General features: G+C 43.0%; 1 protein-coding gene across 1 annotated transcript in view; it reads right to left on the bottom strand.

Moving 5' to 3' along the window:
• GOLM2 (golgi membrane protein 2) overlaps window positions 1–21,931 on the bottom strand; it is a gene marked incomplete at its 5' end in the record, with an annotated part of 117,949 nt that overhangs the window by 20,759 nt on the left and 75,259 nt on the right. The window contains 2 exon segments of the mRNA NM_001133187.1: window positions 16,817–16,987; window positions 18,016–18,114. Of these exon segments, the coding sequence (NP_001126659.1) occupies window positions 16,817–16,987; window positions 18,016–18,114 (270 nt within the window).

Below are 21,931 nucleotides of genomic sequence, written 5' to 3'. Positions count from 1 at the left end.
AAAAAAAAGTTTATATTTTTATGTCATTAATGTAATATATTACTACTATTGTAAGCAAAATGAAACTATTAGAGCTAGTTACAATAAACCTAGAGAGAATGAAAAGGAAAGTTTAAGGAAGGCAACCTGTTTTTTTAAGCCTTCGTCTATTGGCAGTATTCACTTTCATTTATTCATTTGGTAGTTAACACATTCAACTGATCTTGTATTATTCAATTTAATACCTAGAGTTGTGACTATTTCAAGTACCCTGAAGGTAAATGACACGTGATGACTTATAATCTGTTGAGATATGAGTTATAATCATGAGAGGTGGGAGGTTGGGGTGTACAAACTGTAACAAAAATGTTACTGCAGGCTTTCTTCACAAAACAATTGTAGGAAAACTATTGACTGGCTTTTGAATTGATTTCATTATTAGGAACATATTAGGGCAAAAAGACCACATTTCTATCTCAAGGGATATAGGCCCTGCATATAGTAGGCACAGGAAGCAATCTATTGACTGATGGACTGGACTTGTGGAAGGTAAAGAGAAATAAAGGAAATGAAAGAAGCATGGTAGCTAGAATTTATGGCTAACAGCATCTGAACAACCTTACCATCTCCGCATTTCCAAGGCAAACCTATACTATCTAGATTTGTGTAGATACACCCTATGATGTTCGCAATGATGAAATCAACTAAAAACCACCTTTCTCAGAATGTATCCCCTGTTGTGATGCAATGTATTCTGTGGTTGCTCAAACCCTGTACATTCCAAAGAAAGCTTTGTTTTCAGGACCGGCCCTTGGCTGGATTCTGAGAGATAACCTCTGAGCCCACGAAATATTCTGCTTTATAAATGTTTTTGTATGCCTGAGGCCTGGGCCATTATGTACCAGTCTGATGAGGTCAATTTATCCTACAAAGTGATTTATGGTGAATACAGTTGTTCCTCCCTCAGTATCCACTGAGGACTTGTTCCAGGACCCCAACAGATACCAAAATCCACAGATGTTAAAGTCCCTTGTATAAAATAGCACAGTAAGTCGGGCATGGTGGCTCATGCCTGTAATCCCAGCACTTTGGGAGGCTGAGGCGGGCGCATCACTTGAGGTCAGGAGTTTGAGACCAGCCTGGCCAACATAGTGAAACCCCATCTCTAACTAAAAATATAAAAACTAGCCGGGCGTTGTGGCACGCGCCTGTAATCTCAGCTACTCAGGAGGCTGAGGGAGGAGAATCATTTGAACCTGCAAGGTGGAGGTTGCAGTGAGCCAAGATTGCACCATTGCACTCCAGCCTGGGCGAGAAACGCTTGAATGTGGGAGGCAGAGGCTGCAGTGAGCTGAGATCACGCCACTGCATTCCAGCTTAGGCAATACGGCGAGACTGTGTCTCAAAACAAACAAACAAACAAACAAAGAGCATTATAATAAATCTTCATATCTGATAGTGGAAGTCTTTACACTTTATTCCTTTTATAAATTGTCTTGGCTATTCTTATTCTTTGCAGTTTCCATACACATTTTAGAGTCAGCTTATCAGATTCCACCCAAAACCCCCAAACTCTGCTGGGATTATAACTGGGATGGCAATGAAGTTCTAGATTAATCTGGGAGGAATTGACATAATTAAAACATTGAGCATTCCAATCCACGGACATGGATTTATTTATATATTTATTAATTTCTGTGAACAATATTTTGTAGCTTATAGACGTTCTTGTAAATCTTTTGTAAGAACTTTTCAAGGTATCTGATGTCTTTTTATGCTATTAAAAAGTTTCTTTTTAAAAGTTTCACTATGTTTATGGCTGCTATAGGCAGAAATATAATTTGTATATAAATCTTGCATGTAATGACTTTGCTAAATACATTTGTTTATAAATTGTTTTGAGTTTTCTACATATAAAATCATATTGTCTACAAATAATATCAGCTTATCAGTTATATTTCTTCCTTTCCAATCTCTATATTCTTTATTTCCTTTTCTGTGCTTTATTTCATTGATTAGAATCTACAGTGAAAAGCTGAACAGGGGTATCCTTTTCTAGATCTCAAGGGAAGGTTTTTGAGAATTAATCATTAAATTTGATATTTGTCATAGGATGCTTAAAATACTCTATTGAGTTAAGGAAATTACTTTCTAATCGTACTTTGCTTAAAATTGGTTGTTTTATCATAAATGCATGAATTTCCTCAAATGCTCACTTTACATCTTTTGAGATGATTTTCCTCATATATTTTGCTAATGTGGTAAATTACATAGATCGCTTTTCAAATATTAAACAATCTTGAATTTTCAGATTAAATCCAACATGGTCATCATGTATATAATTTTTATCTATCTCTGGATTTGACTTGCTAATATTTTGTTCAGAATTTTTTTGTTTTGTTTTGTTTTTGTTTTTTTTGAGACCGAGTCTTGCTCTGTCACCAGGCTGGAGTGTAGTGGCACAATCTTGGCTCACTGCAACCTCCGCCTCCCGGGTTCAAGCGATTCTCCAGCCTCAGCCTCCTAAGCAGCTGGGACTATATGTGCGCACCACCGCGCCCAGCTAATTTTTGTACTTTTAGTAGAGACAGGGTTTCACCATGTTGACCAGGCTGGTCTCGAACTCCTGACCTCAGGTGATCCACCTGCCTTGGCCTCCCAAAGTGCTGGGATTTACAGGTGTGAGCTATCGTGCCTAGCCTTGTTTAGGATTTTTATATCTATATTAATAAGAGAAACTGCCATAATTTTTCTTTCTCATAATATTCTTAGTTTTGCTGTCCAACTTATGCTGGTCTCACAAAATGGGTTGGGGAGTGTTTTTTCCTTTTCAATTCTCTGAAAGTTTATGTTACATTGGTTGTATTCTTTCATGCTTGAAAGAATTCACCGGCTGGGTGTGGTGGCTCACACATGTAATCCCAGCACTTTGGGAGGCCAAGCCAGGAGCATCACCTGAGGTTGGGAGCTCAAGACCAGTCTGACCAACACGGAGAAACCCTGTCTCTACTAAAAATACAAAATTAGCAGGGCATGGTGGCACGTCCCTGTAATCCCAGCTACTTGGGAGGCTGAGGCAGGAGAATAGCTTGAACCCGGGAGGCAGAGGTTGTGGTGAGCTGAGATTGCGCCATTGCACTCCAGCCTGGGCAACAAGAGCAAAACTCCATCTCAAAAATAAATAAATAAATAAAAAATAAAGAATTCATCAATGAAACCATTTAGGTACCAAAATATTAACTTACAGATTCAATATGTTAATAGACATGGAACTATTCAGATTTTCCCTATCTTTTTGTGTCAGTTTTGTATAGAAGTGTTTTTCTAGGACATTGGCCATTTCATCTAACTTTGCAAATGTTTTGGCATTAAATTAATAATACCTCTTATCATGTGTCCTTTAATATTATTTGTAGGATCTATATTGATGTTCTTTTTTTCATTTTTGTTATTGAGAATTTGTGTCATCTCTTTCTGTCTTAATGTGTGCTGATGATCTTTCCAATTTCTTTTTTTTTTTTTTTGAGATGGAGTCTCACTTTGTCATCCAGGCTGGAGTACAGTGGCGCAATCTTGGCTCACTGCAACCTCCGCCTCCCGGGTTCACGCCATTCTCCTGCCTCAGCCTCCCGAGAAGCTGGGACTACAGGCGCCCGCCACCACGCCCGGCTAATTTTTTGTATTTTTTTTAGTAGAGATGGGGCTTCACTGTGTTAGCCAGGATGGTCTTGATCTCCCGACCTCATGATCTGCCCGCCTCAGCCTCCCAAAGTGCTGGGATTACAGGCATGAGCCACTACGCCTGGCTGGTCTTTCCAATTTCACTTGCCTTTTCAAAGAACCAGTTTTCGGTTTGCTTGATTTCAATTCAGGGTCATACAGTGACCCTGAATTAGTAATCAAGCAAAACTCTCATTAATTTTTACCAGTCTCTTTTGAGAGAAGGGGGGAACTTTTGATACCTATTCAACTTATTTAATGATTATTGGTTTATTCAAGTTTTCAAATCTTCATGAGCCAATTTAGGTAACTAATAATTGCCACAGTTTGAATGTGTCCTCTCCAAAATTCATGTTGCAGCTTAATCCCTACTGTGGTGGTATTAAGAGATGGTGCCTTTGGGAGGTGATTAGGCCATTAGGGCTCCACTCTTATAAATGGGATGAGGGACCTTAGAAAAGGGGGCTGAGCGTGGTAGCTCACACCTGTAATCCCAGCACTTTGGGAGGCTGAGGCGGGCGGATCACCTGAGGTTAGGAGTACGAGACCAGCCCGACCAACATGAAGAAACCCTGCCTCTACTAAAAATATAACATTAGCCAGGCGTGGTGGTGCATGCCTGTAATCCCAGCTACTTGGGAAGCTGAGGCAGGAGAATCAATTGAACCCGGGAGGTGGAGGTTGCAGTGAGCCGAGATCGTGCCATTGCACTCCAGCCTGGGCAACAAGAGTGAAACTCCATCTCAAAAAAAAAAAAAAAAAAAAATTCTATATGTAAAGGAAGATCAGGTATTCTGTGATACACTAGCTTGCCTCTCCAATGTTCCTTGAGAGAATCATTAATAACCACTGTTAAATAAATGAAACCCTGCTGCTATACAGAAAAGCCAATATGAGAAGCAATTTGATCAACAATCACTCCCTACTGTTTGGAGTAACCACCCTCATGACTTTCCATATGGGAGCTGACATTTGAAGTAAATTCTTATCTCTATTCAAAGCATCTAAACACAAATGGTATGTCCCTCCTAGCTGGCAAACATGTGGGCCTCGCCTGGATTTTCAGTTTCAACTATTTTGGAAGATGTCTATTTCTTTGAAGTATCCCTAAACTATATTTTGTGTCACCACATAGCCTACATTCTAAAGTTTAAATTAAACTAACCCAAATACATCTTCCAAATATGGTGAAACATACCCCAAAATGTTCTAGCCACTTTTGCATGATGTGGTAATACAAAATTAAATTTACAAAAATATGCAGCTCTTTATAAATATATCAATATAAGTATGATATATTAAGCTATAAAACAAAAATACTAAAGTTAAAGCTGCCAAAAAATTTGTAGTGAGGTCAGGAATGGTGGCTCATGCCTGTAATCCCAGCACTTTGGGATGTTGAGGTGGGAGGACTGCTTGAGCTCAGGAGTTTGAGACCAGCCTGAGCAACATGGTGAAACTCTGTCTCTGCAAAAATACAAAAATTAGCCAGCCACGGTGGCGCACACCTGTAGTCCCAGCTATTCAGGAGGCTGAGGTGGGAGGATCCCTTGAGCCCAAGGAGGTCAAGGTTGTAGTGAGCTATGAACGTGCTAATGCAGTACAACCTGGGTGAGACAGTGAGACCCTGTCTCAAAAAACAAAACAAAACAAAAATTGTGGTGATAATTATATAAAGTCTAAGGACTGCTCCTCCTTTTCTAATAGTGTTTTCAATAAAATTTTCAACTTTTTTCTAACAGCATGTTATTTTGTACCTACAGAGTATCAAGTGCTTTTATTTTTTATTTACTTATTTATTTATTTGAGACAGGGTCTCACTCTGTTGTCTAAGCTGGAGTGCAGTGGCGTGATCATGGCTCACTGCAACCTCTGCTTCCCAGATTCAAGCAATCCTCCCACTCAACCTCCTGAGTAGCTGAGACTACAGGCATGTACCACCACACCTGGCTAATTTTGTATTTTCAGTAGAGACAGGGTTTCACCATGTTGGCCAGGCTGCTCTCGAACTCCTGGCCTCAAGTGATCCACCTGCCTCAGTCTCCAAAAGTGCTGGGATTACAGGCGTGTGCCACTGTGCCCGGCCGCATTGAAATTTTTGAGAATAATGATTTAGATATACAAATTTGACAAGTGTTAAATGAAAGAAAAAAATTGTAAGTCAAAAAAGAAGAAAATTATAAAGCAAAACTGTACTTAAAAATGAATTTTCAGGCTGGGCGTGGTGGCTCACGCCTGTAATCCCAGCATTTTGGGAGGCTGAGGCGGGTGGATCACGAGGTCAGGAGATCAAGACCATCCTGGCTAACATAGTGAAACCCCGTCTCTACTAAAAAAATACAAAAAATTAGCCGGGCGTGATGGCAGGCGCCTGTAGTCCCAGCTACTAGGGAGGCTGAGGCAGGAGAATGGCGTGAACCTGGGAGGCGGAGCTTGCAGTGAGCCGAGATCACACCACTGCACTCCAGCATGGGCGACAGAGCGAGACTCCGTCTAAAAAAAAAAAAAAAAAGAATTTTCATTGGGCTCAGTGATGCATGCCTATAAATTCCAGCTACTCAGGAGGCTAAGGCAGGAGGATGATTTGAGCCCAGGAGTTTGAATCCAGCCCGGCAGCACAGCAAGACCCTGTCTCTCTCTCTCTCTCTTTTTTTCTTTTGAGACAAGGTCTTGCTCTGTTGCCCAGGCTGGAGTGCAGTGGCACGATCATGGCTTACTGCAGCCTCTAACTCCTGGGCTTAAAGAATCCTGCTAACTCAGCCACCCAAGGAGGTGGGGCTACAGGAGCACGCCTCCATGCCCAGCTAATTTTTGTATCTTTTGTAGAGACGGGGTTTCACCATGTTGCCCAGGCTGGTCTTGAACTCCTGGGCTCAAGTGATCCACCTGCCTCGGCCTCCCAGTGTTAGGATTACAGGCATGGGCCACTGTGCCAGGCCACCTGTCTCTTAAATAACTAAACTAAAATAAATTTTTCTTATAACTAAATAGTTTTTACTCTATGGAAAGCAAAGCTGAATAAACACAAGAATACTAACAATTGTTTTTTTTTTTTTTTTTTTTTTTGAGACAGGGTCTTGCTCTGCTGCCCAGGCTGGAGTGCAGTGGCGCAATCTTGGCTTACTGCAACCTCCGCCTCCCAGGTTCAAGATTATTGTGCCTCAGCCTCCTGAGTAGCTGGAATTATAGGCATGCACTAACAAGCCCAGCTAATTGTTGTATTTTTAGTAGAGATGGGGTTTTACCATATTGGCCAGGTGGGAGAATCACTTGAACCCAGGAGGCAGAGGTTCTAGTCAGCTGAGATTGCGCCACTGCACTCCAGCCTGGGCAACAGAGCAAGACTCTGTCTCAAAAAAAAAAAAAAAAAAAAAAAAAAAAGAACAGTATATTTATGTCCAGATAGAATAAAAGAAATGATTTTTATAAAAGAAATGATCTTCTATAAGAGAAATGAAAATCATCATAAGAGTCTAGATCGATATGCTTGAATATATACAAATAAAGACCTTTTCTGTCAAGTTGTATAAAGTTGCATGATACAAGATCAACACACACAAAAATCAGTCATATTTCTTTTTTTTTTTTTTTGCCTTGAGAGAGTGTCTCACTGTGTCACCCAGGCTGGAGTACAGTATCGCAATCTTGGCTCACTGCAACCTCCACCTCCTGGTGCAAGCGATTTTCATGTCTCAGCCTCCCGAATAGCTGGGATTACAGGCATTTGCCACTGCACCCGGCTAATTTTTGTATTTTAGTAGAGACGGGGGTTTCACCATGTTGGCCAGGCTGGTCTCGAACTCCTGACCTCAGATGATCCGCCCACCTTGGTCTCCGAAAATGCTGGGATTACAGGCATTAGCCATCAGGCCAGGCCAAAAATCAGTCATATTTATATGCACTAGCAAGAAGTCTAAAAGGAAAATTAAGAAAACAGTTCGATTTACAATGACATCAAAACAATAAAATGCTTAGGAATAAATTTAACCAAGGCAGCACAAGACTTATGCACTAAAAGCTACAAAACATTGCTGAAAGGAATTAAAGATGACCTAAATAAATGGAAAGACATCCCATATTTATGGATTGAAAGACCTGATATTGTTAAGATGGCAGTGCTCTCCAAAGTGATCTACAGATTCAATGCAATTCCTTTAATTTTTTTTTTTTTTCAGACAAGGTGTTGCTCTGCTGCCCAGGCTGGAATGCAATGACACAATCTCAGAATCTCAGCTCCCTGCAGCCTCTGCCTCCTGGGCTCAAGTGATCCTCCCACCTCAGCTTCCCAAGTAACAGGGACTACAGGTGCATGCCACCACATGTAGCTAGTTTTTGTATTTTTTGTAGAGACAGGGTTGCCATGTTGCCCAGGCTGGTATCAAACTCCTGGGCTCCAGTGATCTGCCTGCCTCAGCCTCCCAAAGTGCTGGGATTACAGGCATGAGCCACCGCACTCGGCCAATTTTTAATTTTTTCAGAGACAGGGCTCACTTTGTCACCCAAGCTGGAGTGCAGTGGAACAATCACAGCTCACCATAACCTTGAACTCCTGGGCTCAAGCAATCCTCCCACCTCAGCATCCACAGTAGCAGAGGCTACAGGCTTGTGCCACCATGCCTGGCTAATTTTTAAATTTTTTGTAGAGATAGGGTCTTGCTACGTTGCCTAGGCTGGTCTTGAACTCCTGGCCTCATGTGATCCTTCTGCCTTGGCCCCACAAAATGCTGGAATTATAGGGGTGAGCTACTGTGCCTAGCCACAGTTCCTTTTAAAATATCACTGCCTTTTTAGTAGAAATGGAAAAGCAGATCCTACAATAAAATTACAAGGGATCATGAAGAGTTAAAATAATCTTAAAGACGAACAAAGTTGAAGGACTCATAATTCACAATTTCAAAACTTACTACAAAGTTATAGCAATGAAAACAGTATGATACTGGCATAAGGAGAGACATATAGATAAATGTAACAGAACTTATAATTCAGAAATAAACCCATATATCTGTGGTCAATAGATTTTTGACAAGGATACCAAGATTGCTCAATGGGAAATGAAGAGTCTTTTCAATAAATGTTGCTGGGACAACTGGTATCCACATACAAAATGATTAAGTTAGACCTTACCTCAAACCATATACAAAAACTAACTTTAAATGGATGAAAGACCTAAATATAACAGCTAAACCTATGAAAGTCTTAGAAGAAAACACAGGGGGAAATCTTCATGACCATGATTTTGGCACTGGTTTCTTAGATACGATACTCAAAGTATGAACAAAAACAAAAAATAGATAAATTGGACCTCATCAAAATTAAAAACTTTTGTGCATGAAAGGACACTATCAAGAATGAAAAGACAACCCATACTGTGCAAAAATATTTGCAAATCATACACCTGATTAGGGTCTAGTAACCAGAATACATTTTCAAAAACCTCTTAAAACTCAACAACCAAGACAAATAACCCAACATAAAAATGGGCAAAGGGCTGGGCCCAGTGGCTCATACCTATAATCCCAGTGCTCTTGGGAGGCCAAGATGGGAGGATTGTTTGAGGCCAGGAGTTGGAGACCAGCCAGGGCAAGACAGCAAGACCCCATCTCCACAAAAGCTAAAAAATAAATACATACACTAGCCAGGCATGGTAGGATATGCCTGTAGCCATAGCTACTAGTGAGGCTGAGGCAGGAGGATTACTTGAGCCTAGGAGTTTGAGGCTGCAGTGAGCTATGACTGTGCCACTGCACTCTGGCCTGGGTGACAAAGCTAGATTCTGTCTCTAAAAGTGAATTTTAAAAAAGGACAAAGGTCTTGAAAGAACAGTTCTCCAAAGAGGATATACAAATGGCCAAAAAGTACACAGAAAAGGTGCTCAATGTCATTAGTGAAATGCAAATAAAAACCACAAGGAAATATCACTTCATATGTACTACATGGTAGAAGGAATGAATGAAAGTGGGGGAGGGGAAGGAAGGAAGGAAGGGAGGGAGGGAGGGAGGGAGGGAGGGAGGGGATGTGGAGAAATTGGAACTCTTATAAGTTGCTGGTGGGAATGTAAAATGGTACAGCTATTGTGGAAAATGGTTTGGCAGTTCCTCAAAAAGCTAAACATAGAACTATCATATGACTCACCAGTTTCACATCTAGGTACATACCCAAAACAATTAAAAACAGATGTTCAAAAAAACTTGTACATAAATGTTCACAGAAGCACTATTCGATAGCCAAAATGTAGAAACAACCCATATATACATCAACAGATGAATAAACAAAATGTATCCATACAACTGAATATTATCCAGCCATAAAAAGAAATAAAATACTGATACATGCTACATGCTACAACATGGTCAAACTTTGGAAAAATTATGCTAAATAAAAAAGCCAGACACAAAAGGTCACATACTGTATGATTCTTTTTTTTTTTTTTTTTTTAAGATGCAGTCTCGCTCTGTTGCCAGGCTGGAGTGCAGTGGCGTGATCTCAGCTCACTGCAACCTCCAACTCCCTGGTTCAAGAGATTCTCCTGCCTTAGCCTCCCAAGTAGCTTGGATTACAGGCATGCGCCACCACGCCCAGCTAATTTTTTTTTTTTTTTTTGAGATGGAGTCTCGCTCTGTCGCCTAGGCTGGAGTGCAGTGGCGTGATCTCGGCTCACTGCAAACTCTGCCTCCTGGGTTCACACCATTCTCCTGCCTCAGCCTCCCGAGTAGCTGGGACTACTGGCACCCGCCACCACGCCCGGCTAATTTGTTTGTATTTTTAGTAGAGACGGGGTTTCAGTGTGTTAGCCAGGATGGTCTCGAACTCCTGACCTTGTGATCCGCCCACCTCAGCCTCCCAAAGTGCTGGGATTACAGGCTTGAGCCACCGCGCCCGGCCTAATTTTTGTACTTTTAGTAGAGGTCGGATTTCACCATGTTGGCCAGGATGGTCTCAATCTCCTGACCTTGTGATCCACCCGCCTCAGCCTTCCAAAGTACTGAGATTACAGGCATGAGCCACCATGCCTGGCCGTATGATTCCTTTTGTATGAAATACCCAGAATTGGTGACTCCATAGACAGAGAGAAAAAAGCAAATTAGCGGTTGCCAGGTGCTGTGGGTAGGAGAGTACAGTTTTGTTTCAGGGTGATGAAAATATTCTGGAACTAGAGTGGTGATAGTTTGTACAACTTTGTGAATGCACTAAATGCCACTGAATTGTACATTTTGGTGAATTTTATGTGTAACTTACCAAAACAAAAAATTATTTTTAATTAAAAAAACTTTTGCATGATAAAGCGTAAGAAAGTCTTACATCAGGAACGACAATATAAGAGGAAAACTGTGATAAATCTGAATTATCTATAAAGATTTGGAATCACCAGTGACCAAAGACTTAATCGCCGTTACTATGTAATGAAACCTTGATTTAAAAGAACCCCTAAACCATGGAGTTTGGGGAGCTTCCGGGTTGGTGCACAGGTAGAGATGCTGAGAGGGTGAAACATCGAAGAAGGCAAGGAGCTCTGAGTCACCCCCTACCCCTCATAACTTAATATACCTGTCTTCAATTTGGCTCCTCCTGAATTGTATCCTCTGTAATCAACCCATAAACGAAGTGAGGAGCGTCTCTGCCTGGCCGCCCATCGTCTGGGATGTGAGGAGCCCCTCTGCCCGGCCGCCCTATCTGGGAAGTGAGGAGCGCCTCTGCCCGGCCGCCCATCATCTGGGATGTGAGGAGCGCCTCTGCCCGGCTGCCACCCCGTCTGGGAGGAAGTGAGGAGCGCCTCTGCCCGGCTGCCCCGTCTGGGAGATGAGGAGCACCTCTGCCCGGCCGCCCCGTCTGGGAGGAAGTGAGGAGCGCCTCTGCCCTGTTGCCCTATCTGGGAAGTGAGGAGCGCCTCTGCCTGGCCGCCACCCCGTCTGGGAAGTGAGGAGCGCCTCTGCCCGGCTGCCACCCCATATGGGAAGTGAGGAGCGCCTCTGCCCAGCCGCCCCTTCTGGGAGGTGAGGAGCGCCTCTGCCCAGCCGCCCCGTCTGGGAGGTGAGGAGTGCCTCTGCCCGGCCGCCCCGTCTGGGAGGTGAGGAGCGCCTCTGCCTGGCCGCCACCCCGTCTGGGAGGAAGTGAGGAGCACCTCTGCCCAGCTGCCCCATCTGGGAAGTGAGGAGCGCCTCTGCCCGGCTGCCACCCCCTATGGGAAGTGAGGAGCGCCTCTGCCCGGCCGCCCACTCTGGGAAGTGAGGAGCGCCTCTGCCCGGCCGCCCACTCTGGGAAGTGAGGAGCGCCTCTGCCCGGCCGCCCACTCTGGGAGGTGAGGAGTGCCTCTGCCCGGCCGCCCCGTCTGGGAGGTGAGGAGCGCCTCTGCCTGGCCGCCACCCCGTCTGGGAGGAAGTGAGGAGCACCTCTGCCCGGCCGCCCACTCTGGGAGGTGAGGAGCGCCTCTGCCTGGCCACTCCGTCTGGGAAGGGAGGAGCGCCTCTGCCCGGCCACCCCGTCTGGGAGGTGAGGAGCGCCTCTGCCCGGCTGCCACCCCGTCTGGGAGGAAGTGAGGAGCACCTCTGCCCGGCTGCCCCATCTGGGAAGTGAGGAGCGCCTCTGCCCGGCCGCCACCCCATATGGGAAGTGAGGAGTGCCTCTGCCTGACCACTCCGTCTGGGAGGTGAGGAGCGCCTCTGCCCGGCCGCCCCGTCTGGGAGGTGAGGAGTGCCTCTGCCCGGCCGTCACCCCGTCTGGGAGGAAGTGAGGAGCACCTCTGCCCGGCCGCCCCGTCTGGGAGATGAGGAGCACCTCTGCCCGGCCGCCCCGTCTGGGAGATGAGGAGCACCTCTGCCCGGCCGCCCCGTCTGGGAGGTGAGGAGTGCCTCTGCCCGGCTGCCACCCCGTCTGGGAGGAAGTGAGGAGCACCTCTGCCCGGCCGCCCCCTCTGGGAAGTGAGGAGCGCCTCTGCCTGGCCGCCACCCCGTCTGGGAGGAAGTGAGGAGCGCCTCTGCCTGGCTGCCCCATCTGGGAAGGGAGGAGCACCTCTGCCCGGCCGCCACACCGTCTGGGAAGTGAGGAGCGCCTCTGCCTGGTCGCCCCGTCTAGGAGGTGAGGAGCGCCTCTGCCCGGCCGCCCAGTCTGGGAAGTGAGGAGCGCCTCTTCCCGGCCGCCCTGTCTGGGAGGTGAGGAGCGCCTCTGCCTGGCCGCCACCCCATCTGGGAGGAAGTGAGGAGCGTCTCTGCCCGGCCGCCCCGTCTGGGAAGTGAGGAGCGCCTCTGCCCGGCCGCCCCCTCTGGGAAGTGAGGAGCGCCTCTGCTCGGCCGCCCCCTCTGGGAAGTGAGGAGCGCCTCTGCTCGGCCGCCCCGTCGGGGAAGTGAGGAGCGCCTCTGCCCGGCCGCCCCGTCTGGGAGGTGAGGAGCGCCTCTGCCCGGCTGCCACCCGGTCTGGGAGGAACTGAGGAGCGCCTCTGCCTGGGCGGCCCCGTCTGGGAAGCGAGGAGCGCCTCTGCCCGGGCGGCCCCGTCGGGGAAGTGAGGAGCGCCTCTGCCCGGCCGCCCCGTCTGGGAGGAGAGGAGCGCCTCTGCCCGGGCGGCCCCGTCTGGGAAGCGAGGGGCGCCTCTGCCCAGCCGCCCTGTCTGGGAGGTGAGGAGCGCCTCTGCCCGGCTGCCCTGTCTGGGAGGTGTACCCAACAGCTCCGAAGAGACAGCGACCATCGGGAGCGGGCCATGAGGACGATGGCGGTTTTGTTGAAGAGAAGGGGAGGAAGTGTGGGGAAAGGAAGGAGAGATCAGATTGTTGCTGTGTCTGTGTAGAAAGGGGTGGGCATAGGAGACTCCATTTTGTTCTGACTAGGAGAAATTCTTCTGCCTTGGGATGCTGTTGATCTATGGCCTTTCCCCCAGCCCCCTGCTCTCTGAAACATGTGCTGTGTCAACTCAGGGTTAAATGGATTAAGGGTGGTGCAAGATGTGCTTTGTTAAACAGATGCTTGAAGGCAGCATGCTCTTTAAGAGTCATCACCACTCCCTAATCTCAAGTACTCAGGGGCACAAACACTGCAGAAGGCCGCAGGGTCCTCTGCCTAGGAAAACCAGAGACCTTTGTTCATGTGTTTATCTCCTGACCTTCTCTCCACTATTATCCTATGACCCTGCCATATCCCCCTCTCCGAGAAACACCCAAGAATGATCAATAAATACTTCAGAAATTAAAAAATAAAATAAAATAAAATAAAATTAAAAAAAAAAAAAAAAAAAAGATTTGATAAGGGGCTTTTGTTTAAAAATTTTAAAAATTAGCCAGGTGTGATGGCACATGCCTGTGGTCTCAGCTACTGAGGAGGGTGAGAAGGGAGGATCATTTGAACCCAAGAAGTCAAGGCTGCAGTGAGCCACAACTGCACCACTGCACTCCAAGCCTGGGTGATAGAGTGAGACTTTGTCTCAAAAAAAAAAAAAAAAAAAAGAAAAGAAAAGAGTTGGTACAAATAAATAGAACCAATCTACAAAGTTCTCAGGCTAAGTGGTCAAAACTGATGCGCAGATTATATACCAAGAAATAATTACAATAAAATTACTCACATAAATATAGGCCACTAGAATAAATGATTATTAAAACATTTTTAAGGAAACGTTATATTCTAAATACCTTATAAAAACGATAAAAATCAATGTGGCCAGGCCACAGAGAAACCCCTAAACTTAAATAACTCCAGTGACACTTTAAAACTGTTCTAGGGAACAGTCTGACACTATTTAACAGGTGCTATAAAGCTAGTCAAGCGCTTTGACCCAGTAATTTCATTCTGAGGACTATACTTTTAAAGGAACATGCAAAGTAGGAAGAACAGGAAATAACTGGGAAAAAAAAAAGATAGTAATCATGACAGCTACAATGAGAAAATACAAAATGATCTAAACAATAAGAGAGGAGACCTAAGTAAACTGTTATTATTGCCTAAGCACAATAGAATATATGTGTATGTATACATATATTCTGTATATGTATATAATATATACAGAATATATGTGTATATATTAATAAAAATTTAAATTAGGTAAAAAGGAATGTAAGAAATAATGTCAAAGTAAATCACAAAATTGTGCATGCATTGATTTCAACTCTCTATAAACATTAATAATACATGGAAAATAATTTGGAGTGAGGGTTTAAAACTCAATAGGCTCTTTTCTTTTCTTTTTTTTTTTTTTTCTGACGGAGTCTCGCTCTGTTGCCCAGGCTGGAGTGCAGTGGCACAATCTTGGCTCACTGCAAACTTCGCCTCCCGGGTTCAAGCGATTCTCCTGCCTCAGCCTCCCAAGTAGCTGGGACTACAGTTGTGTACCACCATGCCTAGGCTCTTTTCAAAATAATTGTAGAGAGTAATAATTTCCTAGTGATTATTTCCAACCACCTTCTTTACCCAAATATCAGTTTAAAAAATATATACCGGTAAGGCAACAATTAAAAAAATGTATAGAATAAATATAAGTTTAGAAGAAAATCTTGGCCAGGCACAGTAATTCATGACTGTAATCCCACCACTTTGGGAGGCCAAGGCGGGCAGATCACCTGAGGTCAGATGATGGAGACTAGACTGGCCAACACGGTGAAACCCTATCTCTACTAAAAATACAAAAATTAGCCAGGCATGGTGACGTGGACCTGTAATCCCAGCTGCTCGGGAAGATGAGGCAGAAGAATTGCTTGAACCTGGGAGGCGGAGGTTGCAGTGAGCTGAGATTGCGCCACTGCACTCCTGCCTGCCACTGCACTCCTGGCCTGGGTGACAGAACGAGACTCCATCTCAAAAAAAATTTTAAAAAAAAGAAGAAAATCTTAAGTGATCAAATTAAGATATTTCATTTGTTATGCTCTTACTGTACACCTCTTCTTGCTGAGATGTAAGTTTTCAGGCCAATCCCCCAACCCAATTTTGAGGAAATATTTTTTCATTATATTTAAAATGTTAGCTAAATCTTTGTAATAAAAATGTTTTTCACACAACACTTTGGTCAAGATACACAGATATGCTTTAAAATATCAAGGAATTTCCTATTTGAAGAAAACAGAAAAAAAGAAAAAAGAAAGGAAAGCCAATTAAATTAATGCAAATTATACATTCATATATATGAATAAATTTGAATAACTGTTACAAGACCAACAAAAATACCTTGAATAGGCTGGGCACGGTGAATCATGCCTGTAATCCCAGCACTTTGTGAGGCTAAGGTGGGAGGATCACTTCAGCCCAGGAGTTCAAGACCAGCCTGGGCAACAAAGCGAGACCCCGTCTCTAAAAATAAATTAAAAATAAAGAAATAAAATAAAATACCTTGAATAAATTCACAAATATAACATTGTTCAATTATTAGCTTACATGCAACCTTTGTACAAATAACTGCCTAACCAGTGCTCTGCACAGTTGCTGCCATAGACAGAAGCCATCATAAAGACCAAAGACTTGGTCTTACTCCTGGTGACTGATAAAAATTAAAAATAAATAAATAAACCAAAGACAAACTGAAGCTTTTACAGATTCTGTCTATTCAGGATTGAAGGTAAGAAGATGCCATGAAAAGCAGAACCAGTGAAAAGCACAGTTTAAGGAAGCTGATCTAAGGGACACTCTCCTGCCTCAAATTCTACTACTAGAATTTTTTCTTATACTTCTAACATCTAAATGAGGAAAATGCAATTGCAGGGAATGGAGGAGGAAGCAGTATTGAGCAATCTACTAAGGCAATCTCCCCAGAGTGTATGTTTCTCCCAGAATGTTCCATTTTTCAAAATTATTTATTTTCTCTCTTCCCTAATCAAAGTTTTCATTTGTTAGCCTATCAAAATATATTTTTTCTCATTTCTCCAAAAAAGTTTATATTCATAAGAACTAATCGTATTTTTAAAGAAAGTCAACTCACCTGAAATTTATTATTTAACAATGGAGAACATGAGAACCTTTTTAAAGTTTTCTTTAAAATAGTATCTATCCATTTAAAACCTATATTTCCTTTAAATTTTGACACTTTCATACCTTCTCTTTAAATATATATAACTTCACTATACATTTATTGGAGAGCAGAATAATGAAGACCTTAATTCATATTACATTTAAAGAAATATTTTTAGCATAATATTCATCAATTGATTCTTACTTTGCTTCAATTTATGGAAATCACTGACTCTGTCCTTGGTAGCCTGCTTTAGTATATCTGTTTGAATTCTAGGTTCACTGTCCAAGTTTGAGCCTGGAATTAAACGCTGAAGAGGACTGGAAGGATTCTGTTTTGAAGTACCGGGGTTTCCATTGTGGTTTACGTGTGAATCTGTGGCATAAAAACATCAAATTAAAAGAATATAATTTAACTTAATCTTTTAAAGATGAATTTCACAAGATCTGCTTTAGAAAGCTAAGACACACTATTGTTTAACATTGGGTAGTCACAAAGCTTTTTTTTTTTTTTAAAGTTTTATTCTCGTTTCTTTAATCAAATATTATAGCCAATGTGATTTTAGCTGTGGGAAGTTTACTGATCATTCCCAGGTGAGTATCTCCACTAACGGCCATAAACTTATTCACCAAAAAGATATACAGTAGAAATCCATAGATTAATATAGCAATGATACCCATATCTTTTCCTCCCTCCAAATTCCATATCACTATCAGAAATCTCCAAAATCCAGTAAAGCTTTTGAAATTTCTACTCTCTAAGTCATCTTCATCTATACAGTGACTCACCAGTGTTGACTCTTGATTCTTTCTTAGCTTTATCTACTGGATACCACCTCTCTTTCCCCCACCTCCCATTTTATCCTTATCAATGACTTTAATTTTGGATCCCAAAACATCCTATGCCACTCTGACCTTTTTCCTTTCCACCATCTCCCTTAAGCAGGTCTCTTCAATCATATCTACTCTCATTTTAGGGAAATGTTCTATAAAATGGAATGAGTGTTCAGAAAATAAACAAATACATTCATAAGTACGAAGTAAAGAGTTTAATATAGGTGGGCACTGTAATTTATAGAAGGCCTCTATGAGATAAATTTGAACACATTTTGAAGAAGCTAAACCTGTATAGCAGGCAGAGAGGAAAGGGAATGTAGCTCAGAGTGGCATAATAAATAATTCTTCTGTTCTTAAGAAAAAGACTGTAACAATCCACCAGATAAAGTGAAGTTTCAGGTTATTATTTCTCTCTGAGCTTTTACTAGTCTAAAAAAATATATAACATTACCTCAAAGAATAAATGCTATTTCACTATACTGCTAAGTGATATATTTTACACACTATATAACTGTACATGACTAGTAAGTTGGTTTCAAATGGAATTATAAGCATAAGACTTCATACCTGGAGGCATATTTGGGGAGAGAGGTTGTCCAGTTGGAATATGGGAGATTGCTTGATGACTTTCATGTTGAGAAACTGAAATAGGAGGCTTCCTTAAAGCTAGAAGAAAAAAAATAAATCCATATTATTCCCATTGATACTATGATTTCTAAAAAAAAAAAAAAAAAAAAAAAACACCACCGTGAATCAATTTACATTGCACTAATTCTATGATGTTTATTCTAATTTTGTAAGCCTTATAGTTGGTATGCTAATTTATTTACAGTTACTAATTGATAACACTGTACCATCCATCACAGAATTTTTTTTTTTTTTTTTGCAGGGGGACAGAGTCTCGCTCTCTCTCCCAGGCTGGAGTGCAATGGCATGATCTCGGCTCACTGCAACCTCTGCCTCCCGCGTTCCAGCGATTCTCCCTGCCTCAGCCTCCAGGGTAGCTAGGATTATAGGCGCTCACCACCACGCCTGGGTAAGTTTTGTATTTTCAGTAGAGATGGGGTTTCGCCATGTTGGCCAGGCTGGTCTCGAACTCCGGATCTCAGGTGATCTGCTTCCCTCAGCCTCCCAAAGTGCTGGGATTACAGGTGTGAACCACCGCGCCCAGCCCCATCACAGATTTTTTTGACCAATAAATCTGACCAGAATATAAGCTCCATGACAGTACAAACTGTCTTCTTCACCACTATATCCCCAACATCTAGAACAGTGCCTAGCATGTAAGAGAAGTTCAACAAAGATTTGATGAATTAATAAAATGGACTGGGTGCAGTGGCTCACGCCTGTAATCCCAGCACTTTGGGAAGCTGAGGTGGGCAGATCACAAGGTCAGGAGTTCAAGACCAGCTTGGCCAACAAGGTGAAACCCCATCTCTACTAAAAATACAAAAAATTAGCCGGGCGTGGTGGTGCGTGTCTATAATCCCAGCTACTTAGGAGGTTGAGACAGAAGAATCGCTTGAATCTGGGAGGCGGAAGTTGCAGTGAGCTGAGATCGCGCCATTGCACTGCAACCTGGGTGACAGACTGATATTTCATCTCAAATAAATAAATAAATAAAATGAATCTCTTCAGATACAGTGATCTTCAACAGTGAGACCTTTTTATATGCACAGCACAAATAAAAATTGACACGTTAGGTAATGTATTAAGAATATGTTATTCTTAGTTGCTCAGATTTTCTTTTATTTGCTCAGATTTTATTTTATTTTATTTTATTTATTTATTTTGAGACAGAGTCTTGCTCTGTCGCCCAGCTTGGCCAACAAGGTGAAACCCCATCTCTACTAAAAATACAAAAAATTAGCCGGGCGTGGTGGTGCATGTCTGTAATCTCAGCTACTTAGGAGGCTGAGACAGAAGAATCGCTTGAACCTGGGAGGTGGAGGTTGCAGTGAGCTGAGATCACGCCACTGCACTGCGGCCGGGGCGATAAGAGTGAAACTCTATCTCAAAAAAAAAAAACAAAAGTCCCAGCGCGGTGGCTCAAGCCTATAATCTCAGCACTTTGGGAGGCCAAGGCGGGCGCATCACTAGGTCAGGAAATCGAGACCATCCTGGCTAACACCGTGAAACCCCGTCTCTACTAAAAATACAAAAAAAAAAAAAAAAAAAAAAAAATTAGCCGGGCGTGGTGGTGGGTGCCTGTAGTCCCAGCCACTCGGGAGACTGAGGCAGGAGAATGGTGTGAACCCGGGACGCAGAGCTTGCAGTGAGCCGAGATCGCACCACTGCACTCCAGCCTAGGTGACAGAGCAAGACTCCGTCTCAAAAAAAAATAAATCAATAAATAATTAAAAATATATATATATATACACACACTTTTTAATAACGTGTTCCTATAGAAAACTTGGAAAAATAGAAAAGCACAAAGAAATTAAACTTTAACTGTAGTACTACAACTTAAAGATAACCACTGTTATCTGGAGAGTGTCTCTCTGGTGGGGTTTTTTTTATTTCTGTACTTTATACTGTATACCTTAAAATTAGGGTTATATCATATATACTATCTTATAATCTTTTTTATTTGTATTTTACACATATTTTCCATATCATTCCATTTTTCTCTACAGTATTACCAAATGATAGTGCTGAATCAAAACTCTCAATTTTATAGTTTTGGCTAGAGAGATCTGGGTAAAAAATTGCCACAAGGGGCCAGGAAAGGTGGCTCACGCCTGTAATTCCAGCACTTTGAAAGACCGAGGCATGTGAGTCACTTGTGGCCAGAAGTTCGAGACCAGCCTGGCCAAAATAGCAAAACCCCATCTCTACTAAAAATACAAAAAATTCAGCCTGGCGTGGTCACACGCCTGTAACCCCAGCTACTTGGGGGCCTGAGGCACCAGAATTGCTAGAACCTGGGAGGTGGAGGTTGCAATGAGCCAAGGTCGGGACACTGCACTCCAGCCTGGGTTGCAGAATCACAAGGATTATTTTTATTTTTCATTTTCTGAGAGGGTTTTGCTCTGTTGCCCAAGCTGGAAGGCAATGGCACAATCATCGCTCACTGCAACTTCAACTTCCTGGGCTCAAGTGATCCTCCCAGCTCAGCCTCCCAAGTAGCTGGGACCACAGGCTTCCGCTACTACACTTGGCTAATATTTTATTTTTTGTAGAGACGAGGTCTTACTATGTGGTCCGAGGTCTTACTATGTGGTCCGGGCTGGTCTCAAACTCCTGGCCTCAAGCAATTCTCCCACCTTGGGCTCCCAAACTGCTGGGATTATAGACGTGAGCCATCATGCCCAGCTCCCAAAAACTTTAGAGCCCCATAAACTGTAACAACTTAACTAGTTGGTGGATAGACTTTTACTAACATAAGAAAAAGCAATGTGTATCCTGTAAACACTTTGATTTTTATGCTTTTTACTTTGCCTTTTGTTTACTTTCCTTTTTTTGTTTTCTTGAAAAATTCCTTTTAGTAAACCCCAGCCTTGGTTTTGTTGAACTAAGGGGAAAGGTATTTATTTATACCTAGGACAGAATAGTTAGAGGACTTCCCAGAGGCCAGAAGTAATAGTTATAAGCCCCATAAATACAAACACCTACTATATACCTAAAAAATTAAAAATTAAAAAAGAGGTAATTATTATAGTTAGTCGTACTGAAACAAACGATGATCTAGAAAAATGCTAGCTGACTTGGAGACAATTAAGAGTGCTAACCTTACCCTCCAATTTTGTATAGGAGATACTTGTGTATACACATACAAGTATCTATTTTTTTCCTCCACAAAAATGAGATTATGTTATACTTGCTTTCTTGTAACCTGTTTTCTTTTTAGTTTAAAAAATCACAGATGCAGATTGGGCACAGTGTCTCATGTCTGTAATCCCAATATTTCGGGAGGCCAAGGCAGGAAGATCATTTGAGCCCAGGAGTACCTAGCAAGACTTCGTCTCTACTAAAAGTAAAGACAATTAGCTGGGTGGGGTGGCACACATCTGTAATCCAGCTACTCAGGAGGCTGAGATGGGAGGATCACTTGAGCCCAGGAGGCTAGGGCTGCAGTGAGCCACCATTGCACTCCAGCCTGGGTGACAGAGGGAAACACTGTCTTAAAAACAATAAACAACATAGGTATCTTTTTTTTTTTTTTTTTTTGAGACGGAGTTTTGCTCTTGTTGCCTAGGCTGGAGTGCAATGGCGCGATCTCGGCTCACCACAACCTCTGCCTCCCAGGTTCAAGCGATTCTCCTGCCTCAGCCTTCCCAAGTAGCTGGGATTATAGACATGCACCAAGCCCGGCTAATTTTGTATTTTTAGTAGAGATGGGGTTTCTCCATGTGAGTCAGACTGGTCTCGAACTCCTGACCTCAGGTGATCCACCCACCCCGGCCTCCCAAAGTGCTGGGATTACAGGCGTGAGCCACCGCACCCGGCCCAACATAGATATCTTTGTATGCCAATAAATATA

This window comes from Pongo abelii, chromosome 16 (genome assembly GCF_028885655.2).
Source record: "Pongo abelii isolate AG06213 chromosome 16, NHGRI_mPonAbe1-v2.0_pri, whole genome shotgun sequence".
NCBI classification, from domain to species: domain Eukaryota; kingdom Metazoa; phylum Chordata; class Mammalia; order Primates; family Hominidae; genus Pongo; species Pongo abelii.
The sequence above is the reverse complement of the archived record's forward strand: the minus strand, read 5'-3'. Positions and strand labels throughout refer to the sequence as shown.